General features: G+C 34.6%; 1 protein-coding gene across 1 annotated transcript in view; it reads right to left on the bottom strand.

The window, feature by feature from the left end:
• Window positions 1–6,771: 6,771 nt before the first annotated feature.
• The window catches only part of LOC128209317 (potassium channel subfamily K member 13-like), a 69,560-nt gene continuing 61,983 nt past the window's right edge, over window positions 6,772–14,348 (bottom strand). The window contains exon 2 of the mRNA XM_052913300.1: window positions 6,772–10,060. Within this exon, the coding sequence (XP_052769260.1) occupies window positions 9,183–10,060 (878 nt within the window). The 3' untranslated portion in view covers window positions 6,772–9,182. The remainder of the gene's footprint in view (window positions 10,061–14,348) is intronic.

Consider the following 14,348-nt stretch of genomic DNA (forward strand, 5'->3'; position numbering starts at 1 on the left):
GCGAAACGACATCTATTCCTACGCCAACAACAACCTTACAGTCATTTATACGACAACAACCGTTACCACAACTACGCATATTTCATCAACATACAAATTCCGCTTCCACAATTACAAAAAATACAACTAAGCGGACAATAACCACACACGCAAACTGCTACAACTACAACCCCGACAAGCACCATTACGTTATATGCTACCACTACTTGACACCATAAAATAACAACAACAAAAAACAAAAAACCGCACATCTATGTTTTTAAACCACCATGATAAGGCCTTCGGAAGCAACATCTTGAGAAACTACGTGAATCGCAGCTATGCCTACAACCGCAGTCAAACTCATTACAGTACATTCATTGCAACCACAACATCATTGTCAACACAATAGCACCTTTGAAACAACTGATATTTATCATAGTATTTCTTTCAACAGCAAAACCAAAAAGTCTACAACAACTTTAAAAGTTATGTAAAGATAAAAAAAATAAAGTTAAAGTAAGTTATTATTAATACAAATACTCGTAAAAACATGATTTTGATGTATGTTGATTTTGACAAGGGTTAAAAATGATTTTTTTTTAACATCAAAAACACATCAACAACCGGCCTCGATTACAAATGGTTCAGCACCTGTGACATATGTGTTCGATATATGTGACGAATGTGATCCTGTTTTTTCCACCCGATATGGAATATGATCCTATATTTTTCACCTGTGACAATTGTGAAAGGGGAAATAATGGTCCTACAAAGCAAAGTGTGTGTTATTCTCATTTGATGATTTTCATAAACAATATTACATCGCTACTACAATATTCATAAGAGATATTTGGTAACCTGATTTTCCGAACATCTTTGGCAATAAGGTTTAAAAAGGGACGTTACTAAATGCTCGGCACCAGAAAATTGATGCAACGAAGCATTAATCCAAATTATTCTCTTTATTTAGGGCTGAAAATAGGTTCTTACAGATAGTTACACTTTGGTAATAAGCAGAAATGTCCATGTAAAATTGATAACCAAGACCCGTACTATATCAAAACAGTGAGTTGTTCTTAACCTGTAATTAACACTCCTGTTTATTGCTGTTCTAAATGTTGCAACATGTTGGTAATATTGAGTATTGCGTCTGTCTAGCATTGCCGAATGAAGCTGAGAATAAGAGCATTGCAAATATCACATCAACACAAGTACTACAAATTTCTATGCGGCAGGTCCAGTTTATTGAGACAATACAAACATGTAGTAAAACGGAACGAAATATAAAAGATGATTACTACTGACGTAAGAACAAGTAAACAACTGAAAATGTAGGGACGGCCCAGGAAGCCAAACACGGATACCAAACCAAATATCTGTCTCCGTTGCCTAGTGGTTAGGACATCCGCCTACGTTGAGGAAAGTCGAAGGTTCGAGTCTCACAAGCGGGCTGTTCTGACAAGGCCGGTAGCCGACGCAGCTGCTAGTTAAATTGAGGCGTACCGATTGCCTTCCTGCCAGGCGCCTGGCATTTTGGATAGGAATCGGAGTAAAGATGTTCACGAATATAGGTGTCTCATAAGCCGAACGGACTGGCCCTTAACTAAGAGGGATGACACTACATAATACACAAACAATTTACTTTACTTTCACGGATAGGGACACAAGACTCGCAGCCTGACACTTAACCAGCGCATAATTCAAGCACCGGGTGCACTCCTCCTGCAACGTAAAATATTTCGAAGACATTTTCGAAGAGGAAGTTTAATACCAAATGGTGGATGGAAGTGATTTTAAACCAAGGATTCGACCAAAAGGGAATCATAAACCAAATGCTGCTAATTGATTTAGTTTTCTGGTTAAACATCATTGTCTTGCCTCCTTTTCAGCATGCTATGCGGCTTTGTTCAATTAAGGGTGGAACAATGAGTTATTGTATTTGAAACAAAAATGGTAATGTTTGTGAATGGCAACACTACCGCAATCTTCAATTTTGCGAAAATGCATGCCCTTCTCCGCCCCTATTCAACGCAAATCTCAACTTAAACAGTATCTACGTGCTGGAGTTATGCGTTGACAAGTTGAAGGTATGTTCGTAGGCTCAAAACAGAATTATTTCTGTTGTCATAGCGACGTGATGCGGCACAAAGTCTGGTAAAAGTTTTGCTACTGGTCTTGCATTGTCATTTTTTATATCGAAGAAAACATCGCATTCCTCATGTCTTGTCAAGAACTTGTTAAATGTCATACTCTCTTTGTCAAGGCTGATCAATTTATAACAGAAGTATAAGAATATAACTATTTATGTGTGACATTTAGCTGAAACCTATTATTCATAATTTTAGTTTCTGCGGATGTGAAAAACGTTCAAAACTATGTGTTGATACTGACGTTATACTGGAAAAAAAAGATAATTTAAATGCTACAAAATGGAATCGAATAATAATGATGATAATGATAATAATAATACCAGTAATGCCAACTTGTACTGTTTTCCAGAGGTTTTACCTTAACGTCGTACATTGAAATATGCATTATAACTGATTTCATACCAGACTTCTGTGATTGTGATATTTTGTCTTTTATAAAGCCGGTGCAGTAAACTAATGTGATTTAATTGTGACGTCATTTTCAGTTACCGCATCATGAAAAAGCCATCGATTAGACTCTCCAAAAGGCTGTAAGTATTTATCCTAAGTCTTTTGGTTAGAATATAACCCATGCTACGCGGAACACTGTTTACATGGCTATCATGCTTATATCGTCAGAAGTTTGGTCCCTAAATCGTGGCAAATGCGCAAAGTCGAGAAATTAAGGGAGCTACCGTTACAAGGTATTTTATCATTTGCAGCATTACCGTTTAATATGCTCATTATAAACGTTTCTTTCAGTCGACGGGAGTCCACGTTTACAATAAGTATCTGCAAGTGATGAGGGACCGACTTAAATGCAAAAACAAGATTAGACATTGTTATTTTGAAAGTAATCTAAGGTACAGGCATATTAAGTATCGGCCAACGTGACAAGTTAGTTTAGATTATAATGAACAAAGTTGCATAATGGTATTGGTCTGCGGCATCTTAAAAGGTAAATTCACAATAAATATGTAGATTTAGTGTTTTTCAACATTGCAGTTGAACGAGCCACTTAAGTTTAACTGTCTGGATATGATAGACGGAACGTTATCATGATTTTCAAACCGATTTCAGTATGTTTGTAAACCAAACATTTTAACTGTCTATTTAACAGTTTTCCGCTTAGCATAGGCTATATCCAAAACAAAATAGACGTAGGATTAAAATATTTGTGAATCGAATTGATTGTTTTTTGTTTCGTTTGACGCGGTAGCGGTTAAAACTAGTCACCTTGATAAAAGCATTAATATAATTTTCTCAGGTCGTTACTATTAATACGGAAAGGCAATAACTAGTACTCAAATGTTACTATATAAGTGCAGTCTTATGGAAGAGTTACAGCATTGCCAGGTACGTGTCATGGTTTTCAAACTTCAAAATTTACCAGTTTTCAGCGCTCTTAGTCAATTTAATTTTTTTTATTGAAAACAACTGGATTGCATTTACTGATTCGTTATGAGCAGTCGTGTCTTCTATACTGATGTTTTGCCATGGATATGCATTTGAAATTCAGTACTTCATTGTTTAATCACCATGGTAACATAGATTTATTAAAGTAAATGTATGCCTCTATGTAATAATTAGATGGCAATAGGAACATTCTTAATCATTAAAAATGGGCGGAATGGGCGCAGCATGGTTCTTGATCTGATTTCGAAAATATGGCTGATGGCCGCGCGATAATCCCGGAGCATGAAGACTTAAGGAATTCATCCATTTCCATATTATACGAAAGCAGTAAACATCTCTGCTGTACTTACGGAATGAAGCGGTATTCAAATGACAAAGTATTTGATGAATGTTTCGGTATTCAAATAGAATTCAATTTCTAAACGAAAAATATGTTTACTTAATGAGTAACAAACATTGTATATAAGCAAATGAATTTTGAAATCAAACAATAAGTTACCAAGGTACCCGCACTAAAAGAAAGCAAAACAACAACAACAAGTTGAAGAACGAAACATGCGATTCATGAAACTTGACACACAAATAACGTTCTGGAATTAATATGTGGGATGTAGTTTGTTTTGATATTATTAAACCCATATGTGTTCTTTTCTCGAGCCAGACACATTATTAAATCGCCAGTTAAATTTTCGTATCTGAAGGACATTTGGTAGGCCTTTTTTCCGGACAACATTTTTTTCATCATTGTCCTTTTATAAAAGGGCGTAATTAAATGCTATACACAAGACTTTTGAGGCAAATGTTCTTCTGTTCTAATCCGTAATACTCTCATGTTTGTCAATATGTGCGAATTATTTTCTACTTTAATCATTTAAACAAATTGAGGAATGTACAAAGCTAGACAGCGCTCATAAATTGTAACAAAAAACAAACAGCATTGGCAATTGAAAATACAGCATCATCAAATGCAGTTCCAGCGACGCTTTCTTATAACATAGGGTTGCTTTCTGCCCTGACGAAACCTGCCTTTTCATGTTTCAGACATTTTTTGTGAAAGAAAGTTATTGTTATCTGTCCAATAACTCTCGATATAAGCAGACCCCAAATGGCTTTCCATAATTTACGACATGTCTGACAAAAAGACGACCACTTATCCTACATCGACATGCATATAATTTTTGTATACAGTTTCCCCAAAATGCTTTGAAACGTCTGTATGTATGCTTCTTATGAGTCAAAATGCGAAAGAAATGGTATTTCTAACATATGTGTTTTGTTTTCCGAGAGCTGTATGATGGTCCTGTGATAAACCAGACAATTTAATGATAGAAATGTCACGTTTTGCGTTCATGTATTTTAAAAGAGTTATACATCTTCAACGGAGAAGCCAAGCATTTCAATCCCAAAGAGAAACTTATACTTGCGAGCTCTTGTTTCAACATGTCTTAGCAGGAAATATGCCTCCTTTAAAAATAAGATAGAAACTGCATGGACATGCACAGTTGCAAACGAGTTAAGATCATAATTTAAATAACGCAAACATTTTTCAAGTACACACTACATAACAACGTTGTAATTCGGATTTATTTTGACAATTTAGACATGGGAATTAAAAACAAATGTATTAAAGCTCGTTCAGGCTATGCAATAAACACTTCCAATCATATATTTAGTGCGTCTTTCTTTTTTGAAATGGTCTGATGTAAATTTATATGAAACTTACTGCCTTACTCTTTTTTCACTCATCATGCCAATGCATTTACAAATGACAATATATTTATGTTTGTGCAACGTTTGTTGTCTTGTAGTGATGTGTACCTAGTTTATCCTTGTAAGACCTTGACCCTTCTGACATCTAACAGGATCTTGGAAAAATGTTCGGCTCCTGGGCTTGAAATTGTAAGTTCCATAGTGGTATTGGACACACAAATTTGTTCCATACAGTTAATTAAATATTGCTTGTGCAGCTTGGACCACTTATGGAAAACGGACGACAGTTGACATGGAGTTACCGTGCTGTAGTGGTGCACTATTCACGTACGACATCATTCAAATTAGTACTTGAAAAAAGTTGATGTGACTGTCATTTAGGCTACTTGTCAGATAAATGGTGTTTTGGGTACTGTAGCACTTACAAAATACATACCCTAGTTATGATAGTTACACAGTATTAATGATTTGTACAAAGGATAAACAGATTCAGTCGATAAATCATACTGATTTAGTTATGATATCCTCTGAAGCCGAGTACAAAACGACTATCTAGGTTTCTTATAATTAAAACCACCTGATACATTCACCGGTGAGCTACTCCTATTTTACTGATTATTCCAACATTTATTGACCAGTGGTGTTTTATTATGTATTGGTTTTTGCACATTTCTTTGGCCAAATTACAATGAAGGATTTACCCCCATTTACCGTAGCTAAATATAATGTAGGGCTCATTTGACGATCAATACAAACTTTTATTTTCGTAGAGAGTATTTTGTCGATGTACATGATTTCGTACAGCCGTCTATTTCTCCTAGCTCGCTGTTCCCTGTTCACCTGCACTTTGATTGGCAGCAAATGGTACCGTTGTCTGGAAGCTCGAATTTAAAACAAGATGTCTCATCAGCTATCGAATTGTATTGAAACTATTCAGTACACATTTAACATATTTAGAGACAACATTCAAATTACAATTAAGAATTTACACTAAATCTTCTATTTTTGTTCTACCTATTCAGTTTATTCTTAATATACAACCAGGCAAACTCAATTCAGTACCAACTTTGCATTTCTTTTTTGATAAACATTCTTATGCTAAAAGATATTACCATATACCATCGCACGGAACTCAATTACTGATTTATTTAAGCCATTACATGTTTAACGCCTGGGCGATTAAACCTTCGCGCCAAAATACCACGTGGCTTCCTACAAACAGGGCGAAGCTAGTGAGTCAAATAAGTGCGAACACCATATAAATTAAATTTATTTTGGCGTTTTACAAGAAAATGGCGCAAGCTTTCTCGGACTGCGGCACTGCTGCGCGATCGCTCCAGTTTCTGTTGATTGCCAAACTGAACTCTAACATATATACTTAAGATTATATGTTTGTTGCCACAAATCGTTATCTCATTGATTTTGGGTGTTTTATATATGGAGAAAACATGGTTTTATTTAAATCTTTAGTAGCTGAAAAAGTAACAAGGAAGTGCGGCATTCTGAAAAGGGTACTTTATTATTATATGCGATACTTTATAAAAACATAGATATAAAAGACATTGATATCGTCTAAATATCGTCTAAATCGACAGTCAACACAGTTTCTATCATAAGTAAAATATATATACATATACACTGTTTACAAACACTATCATAAGAATACTCATGCATGCACAAGAGCTGAAATGAACAGAACAAATAGTCATGAAAACATTAAATACAAGGAAGTTTAAAGGGTGGATAAATGATGCAAAAATGAATTTTACGGTCCAAAGTTATGTACTCTATATTCAATGTACATGTTCTACCAAAAAGAACAAAAACACAAAGAAACATGATACATCATAATTATAAATTAAAACTTCTCTGATGATTTAAAAAGAAATATCCTGTCCGCAACATTTATGCATTAGGAATAATATATTTTAACATGACAAACTTCATAATCGTATACATCTCCCCTCGTAAAACGTCCCATGGAAATCGAAATAAATAAACAATTACACATTTACATACCAAACAATTTATTAGTTGGATCAAGAGGATAAGTCCGTATGAGCGTTGAAGAGGGCTTTCGGAAGATTCTATGTCACGGCTTTCGGTCGATAGTGAGACAGGTTTCGTAAGAGTCGTTAAGGATTGCCGATGAGATATAATAGAGGCAATTAGGTATAAGTAGATAAATAAGTATAAAGGTGCACATCATAGGATGATGCATTTTTCGCAACAAATGTAAACATTTATGAAAAAAAAAATGTTTTAATTAACAGCTTCATGACCACAAAATATAAGGTTAAAAAAGCCAAAGTATCGCTTTTAATTTTTCATCTGTATCTTTATATAATAAAAATATAGATTACAATTATAAGTGTTGGTTAACCCGACATATCTTTAGTTAGATAATGTAGTCGTAATTCTTTATCAAATAATTTCATGTATACCTTTCTTTCATTGATTTGAGACCGTCTAGTTATCAAGCCATTTCGTGTGGTGAAATGGGCAATCTCTACTTATGTATGCTGCAAAAACGCTGAAAACTCTATTGTTCGTACAAAAGTCTTGTATTTACCATAGAAATATAGCGTCAGATTGCAACGACTGCATTTCTCGTCGCTCAAAATATACATACGGAATTTATGTTGTCATTGACATAATTTATTAAGCAAATCTGAGTGTTTTCATAATTGTCCAGCTAGCCACCTTGAGTTTCTGAATAAGTCTAGCAAAATTAAGAACTTTGACCATAGTTACCCATAATCCAAGTCTTAATAAATGGCAAGCTATGTCGCTTGATTGCCTGAAAAACACGTGCGTTGTCTTCCCTTTCGGGGATCTTGTCATAGAAGGTATTTTGACTCCGAAACAATGATTTCATCTAACCAATCTTTAAATCCCGTCATACAAGCCTTGATAATTGGCAAGCTATGCCAGATTATTGCCTGAAAAAGGTTTTTTGAAGCTGAAACTATGATTCCATCCGTCCAAACTTTTAATTCCGTTATTCATTTACAAAAAAAATAATGCTATACCGTCTGTAACCTATTAATATTTATTTCACCAAATAATGTCCTAACATATAAAGTAAACCTTTCTTTTTGAAACAATACTAGTCAAATATTGTTAATTATTTTACTAATATTACCGTGGAGTTAACAAAAAAGTAAATTTAGTGGTCATTAATTGCTTACCACTATTTGATGTGTTTGTGATAGAATGTACATTTCTATCTTCAACTGTACAACAGTTTGGGACTGTTTCAATAAGAATCGTAGGAGCATTTTTCATACCAATGATCGACAGTGCAGTTCTTGGTTTGAAGATAGCTTCTACTCTATTAGTGATTCTTGACGAAACGGTCCCCTGGGGTCTTTTAAAATTCAATAACTAAGTTTACGTTTCCATATTGCTTGTATCAGACACTTTGTTCGTAAAGAAATTCAAATACTTAAGTGATTGAAACAGCCAGCGGTTTCTTATCAATTCGTCTCAGGCCTGTGATCTGATGCACAAAACCCTTTTGACATATTAATACACTCTAACTCTTCTGCTTGACACACACTCAAAGCAAGTAAATGCATTCCTTTTATTAGGGAAATCAAGAAGCAATCGAACATTTAGCAAGATTAGTTTTTCAACTTTGGTATTTAAGTTTGTCGTGCGATGTGTTTATGTCAAACAATATGTAGTTTTAAATTAGCGATTCGAAACCCCGTGACATTATATACATGAAGCCGTGACAGTCGTTTTTTTTCCGAAAAGGCAAGGCGAAGGTAAAATCATAACACCAACTATAAGTAGAGGGGCTATATCCGGTTGCATTCAGTCGTCTCCGTTATTTTAACTCATGATAATACTTTTCGTTGAGCAAGTCTTGAATGATTTTTAATCAACATCCTAAATACGGCACATAATGCCAAAATCACACATATATATATGGTGGTGTCAGCAATCCTCTTGGCCAAGTTTCTTGTTAAGAATGGCTAGTGGACCAACACCACCCTGGAAACCGTTCGTAGTGCCGCTCTGTGAACGTTGTTGGGTCTCATACAATTGTTTTTGCATCAATGCTAATGATATCTTATTGGTCTGAAGAAAGTCTCTCATTGAAATCATTTCACCGGAATTTCTCCTGCCACCTTCCTCAGAGTCGCTATCTGCGTCTATTTCGACCTTAACAGTGTTTCCCTTCATTCGCCGCAGGTGGCCAGGTGTTATTGCATTCCTACGACCACGCTGCTTCCGGCGGATTCTGCACTCACAGTTCATTTTCTTAATCATCCAGTTCAATGCTTGTTTTATCACAATTGATGTCACATTAAACAAACTATATATACAGCAACATCCTATCACAATGAACACAAAATTACCTAATCGATAGAAATGCACGTTTACATAATTTTCCTTCTGACTGACTACATAATCTCCAAATCCTATTGTAGCGAATGTCACAAAGCAGAAATATATTGCCTCGAAATAGGTCCAGTCTTCGACGGGGTAATACATGGCAGAGGCACAGCAGGCGATGACAACAGCGCCAAGTAAAAGAATCAACATCACCCAGTACACAGATGGCTTCCAATCGTTGAGCGAATCTTCGCCTATGGAGCCCGAATCACGGCGGTTGTTCTTGTGATTGTTGTTAATCCCCAGTTTTCTCCTTATCTCCCGGTCATGTATTGCACGTAAGATGTATGCAAGGAATGTGATGATTCGTTCCAGAAAGAGGTTAAAGAAGAGAATGGCCCCGGCGCATCCAAAAAAGCCATAGAAGATAAGAAGGATCTTGCCGGCCGTTGTCCTCGGTGTGGTCATCCCAAAACCTGAATATATACAAAGCAATTATTGATTTCGAGATCGAAAATATGTGCATTCTTTTAGTATCAGATTATATTTGCGCATGCATTTAGTAACATTAGAATATTTTAAATATTCGTTTAGTCAGCTCGAACAATGATTAAATAGCAGTGTGTTTCTTTTTCTAAAAATTACATAAATAGAATACAAGTATGGAAAATCAGAAAAAGATCAATCCGCGGTTATAACAAAAGGGTAAGTAAAACATGTGAAGATGATAAGAAATTAAGCCTTGACAACATTTGTTTACTGTTTCTGATGGATTGGCGTTATTGTCGTACAATTAAATTTCTTCTTGATTAATCAATATAAATATCAAGACTTATTTTAATAAAAAACCATTAAAGACGCCGCGAATGTTTTCGAAACATGACTAAAAGGGAGCAGAAGCAGTTCAACAGCATTCCAAATTTGAGGTATCTGTATACAAATTTTCACTACACCCTTGACCTTTGACAAAAAAATAGTTCGAGGACTTACGTGTTTTTGATTGATATGAAACTGCGTTATGTTTAGCTTACGGTCAAAATGACATTGATAGTTGACCCACTGATCTCAAAAAACAAGTTTATATTTTGGTCATGGCCAACATACCATGCTAGTCTTCTTTATATATTGATCGGAAACCAATTTTCAGCTAATCTGAGGTAATCAAAATGAAAAGGCTCAATCTGCTGGTAATGAACCACCTGCATAACAATTTAAGAACCCTGAGCCTAAGCGTTCTTCAGATTTTGATGGAAACCGAATGGACGAATGGACGGACGGTTGGACGGATAGATGAACAGATAACTATATTGAATCCGTTGCAGCATGAACATCTCAGGTGTTGTAGTAATAACAATTATAAATTTCAGATTTAAATGGATTTGTTAATATCAAAAATGAGTTTTTTTCTTGTTATGCATTGGAAAACACTTATTTAATGTTTTGTTATTGTATGATATCGAAATATCAAAAAGTATTTTTGATTTGGTAAGGTGCAAATCAATGCCTGTAAAGTAAAACATGGGACATTTTAAGACATTTTTACCTTTAATCAATACATTGACAACAACGAGTGATAGTGTCAATCAACCAATCATGCAACAACAGAACCGTTAATTGCTTTATTAATACTAATGAAAATTGAAGTCTCCAAGGTCTATATTTGAGCAATTATCAACATTTCCTTAAGGGATACTGCTTTTGGTATCTTAGTTGTAACATTTGTTGCCTCACTTTATATCGTCATAAAAACAAATGTATTTTACCAACACATGAGTGAATCACTTACGTGAATAAATAAAAACGACATATTTCCAAATTCATATAAGAACTTTAAAGGCCTAGTTTCAACGACTCTGAAATTTCTTTTTTTGAGCTTTGGTGAATCAGCACCTTAGGTTCATAAACCAAACCATCAAAAACGAAGCCTGCGAATTTTGGGACAAGTTATTAAATACATGTAACTAATAAATGTTACCAAAAGTTTGTAATAATGGCATAAAAATACGTACATCTTGATGTTTCTTTTTTCAATCAGGTTTTACAATTGTTTATTTGTTAAGGGCATTTTATCAAACATATTTTGTAGTTTTGTTTACAATAATATAGCTGGCTTGTCAATTTAAAATATGTGGCCGTCCGATGTCAAATCAATTTCCACGGGACGTCAATGACTACCTGGCATGTGTTTGTTATCAACATGTTTAGAAACAGAAGGCGTTCAAATAGTGTAATGGCTAGTTCAAAGTACCCTTACAATATTTTGTGAATGAGAGTCAGACTGCGTATGCTGTCCAGGAATCAAATTTAACGTCAGACCCTTGACCTCGGAAATATATTATATCAAGATTCTGTTTAAAACGGACCAATAGACGTTTGGACCAAAGCCTTCACGTGTTATATGTAAGATTTCTCAAACAAATCAGTATATTATCATTCTCCTATTATCATAAAATATCGGGATTTGTCTAGAATAGGTTAGTATATTCTTTGCTTACAGCCTTTGTTAGAATTCCGGACATTGTATTTAAAACGTGTTTTTAAATTAAATATGAGCATCGCAGCTTTAATATATATAAAATACAAGATCGGAAAGCCTAATCGATTGATGGTATAATTCACGCCATCTCGGAGCATGTTTGCTGAAGGAAGTAATGCATTTCAATCATAATCAAAAATTCCCATTGATGCAAAGAATCAAAAGGCACAATTAATTAATCTGTTATATTAGCAAATTGTATGGAATCAATGCAAGCCAAAAATGAAAATTGTTTTATCGGTTCAACTGGACACCAATTGATTGATCTCGTTCAGTCAATATGTACAAGTAGGGGTGTAACGATATGCCAAGTATATGAAATGCGAAACGCTACACCCGTATCACGATATTATTTGATATGTTTTGTTGTTTCTTTGAAATCTGAAGTAAATGCCGATACGTAGATGTGTGTGATGTGTATAATCTAAAATAAAGACATTTCATTTTCATGCTACTACTGTTTAATTTTTTTATCTGTTATTACGTTTTAGACTTTTGCATTACAGATGGATGGCTTTTTAACAACTATTAACAGAAAGTTGAATGCAACAAATATTTACAATTGAAATAGAAAAACAAAGGAAATGATGCACTATAAAATACATTAATCTGTTCATGATCGAATTAAATATTTAAATATTTATGCAAAAAGCTACAGAAACAAGCTCAGTAGCAAAACGTTTAAACATAATCCCGGTTTAATGGCACTGGGCAAACGCCAAAGACATAGAACAAAACATTTTCCTCAATGATATTGAACAATACAAATGTGCGATTTATTTAACGAATTTTATACGAACTTTATTATTTACCAGTTCTATCATGTATAACCACATAAAGGACGAACTATTTCAGTGGAGCACCGACAAAGCTGTCCTGCTTCCTCTTGTGCGCTAACAGAATGAGGCAAACAAACAGTGTCTGAATGGTGTCGAAAGAGAATAACGCCACGGTATTTGTATTGCTATTGAAATGAAATTTGAGTTCAAGACGAAATATATTCAAACTGGATAGATTTAATAACAGGAATTGTATATATACTGAAATGGAATTTAGAAAATCAATCCATGTATTGCAGACGTTACATATACAAAAGGGTCATTAATAAAATCAAGAAATCATAATAAAGCCCAATGTAGGTGAGTTTCAAACTGGTGTCGTTCAGATCTTTGGTAAGCCAATTTCCGTCCAATGGTTGAAAGAAAAGACGTAATAATATGTTCTACCCCAGACATTTTATGCCAATGTGCTTCTTTTGCAAGAAAAAATCATGGCGACTACAGCCGTAAAATTGCTTTTAATCACGGCGGAAAGTAAGTTGATAGAGAAAGTTGCCCTTACCAATGAAGCAGATATCTCTGTATAATCAATAACAAAGCCCCGTACCATTTAATTAGCATAACGTGTCGGGTAACCCGTAATTAACTGCCCTGATTCTAGTGACTCTATACCTTCTCCTTTGTCTTTAACAGTTAAAGTCGTTTTATAATTTGTATGTCAAGAATCGTCAGGCCGAGGCTTATGTCAATAACGGCAATATAGCAGTGTGTCATGAAACAATGCAAACGCGAGGTAGTGATACTGATAAATATTACATAGTAGTGGCCTAGTAACCTCTAGGCAAACATGCTTCTATTTATCCTTTTAATACATTGAAATAAAGATACGATAAAACTTTATAAATTTGATCTTGCTTAATATCTTAAACGGGATCGCCACAATACAGAAGTGTGTTTAAAGTCACACATGTTGCAAAGATCAAATAAAATATGTGTTATTTAGTTAGAACCTTTTGCAAGCATGTATCATGCTTTATCACAACTTCTCTAGGGGCGTTTGAAAGCTGATCAAATTTTATGCAAGAAGATACAACTACACCAAAAACTAAAAAAAAAATGCGTTTAGACGCAGTTGCGCGACAAGAATAGTTAATAGTTTAAGTAGTAGATGCCAAACTGCTTGGCACTATCCAAATAAAAATATCTTTTGAAGCTGTAGTAATTTCCTTATACTTAAATAATGGTATTCTGGAAGTAAATTTCTTTTTTACTATTTGAACGGATATAATTGCGATGCAACACTACATTTTGAATAAAAAGTCTGGATATTTTAAGCACATAACATATTCATTATTCATGTGGATGCAAACGAAATTTCAACAGAACCCGAAAGTGGTAAGTAACGCGCCAAAACATAAGTTAAGGATAATTGATAAGGATAATTGTTAT

The sequence above is a fragment of the Mya arenaria genome, chromosome 11 (assembly GCF_026914265.1).
Source record: "Mya arenaria isolate MELC-2E11 chromosome 11, ASM2691426v1".
Taxonomy (NCBI): domain Eukaryota; kingdom Metazoa; phylum Mollusca; class Bivalvia; order Myida; family Myidae; genus Mya; species Mya arenaria.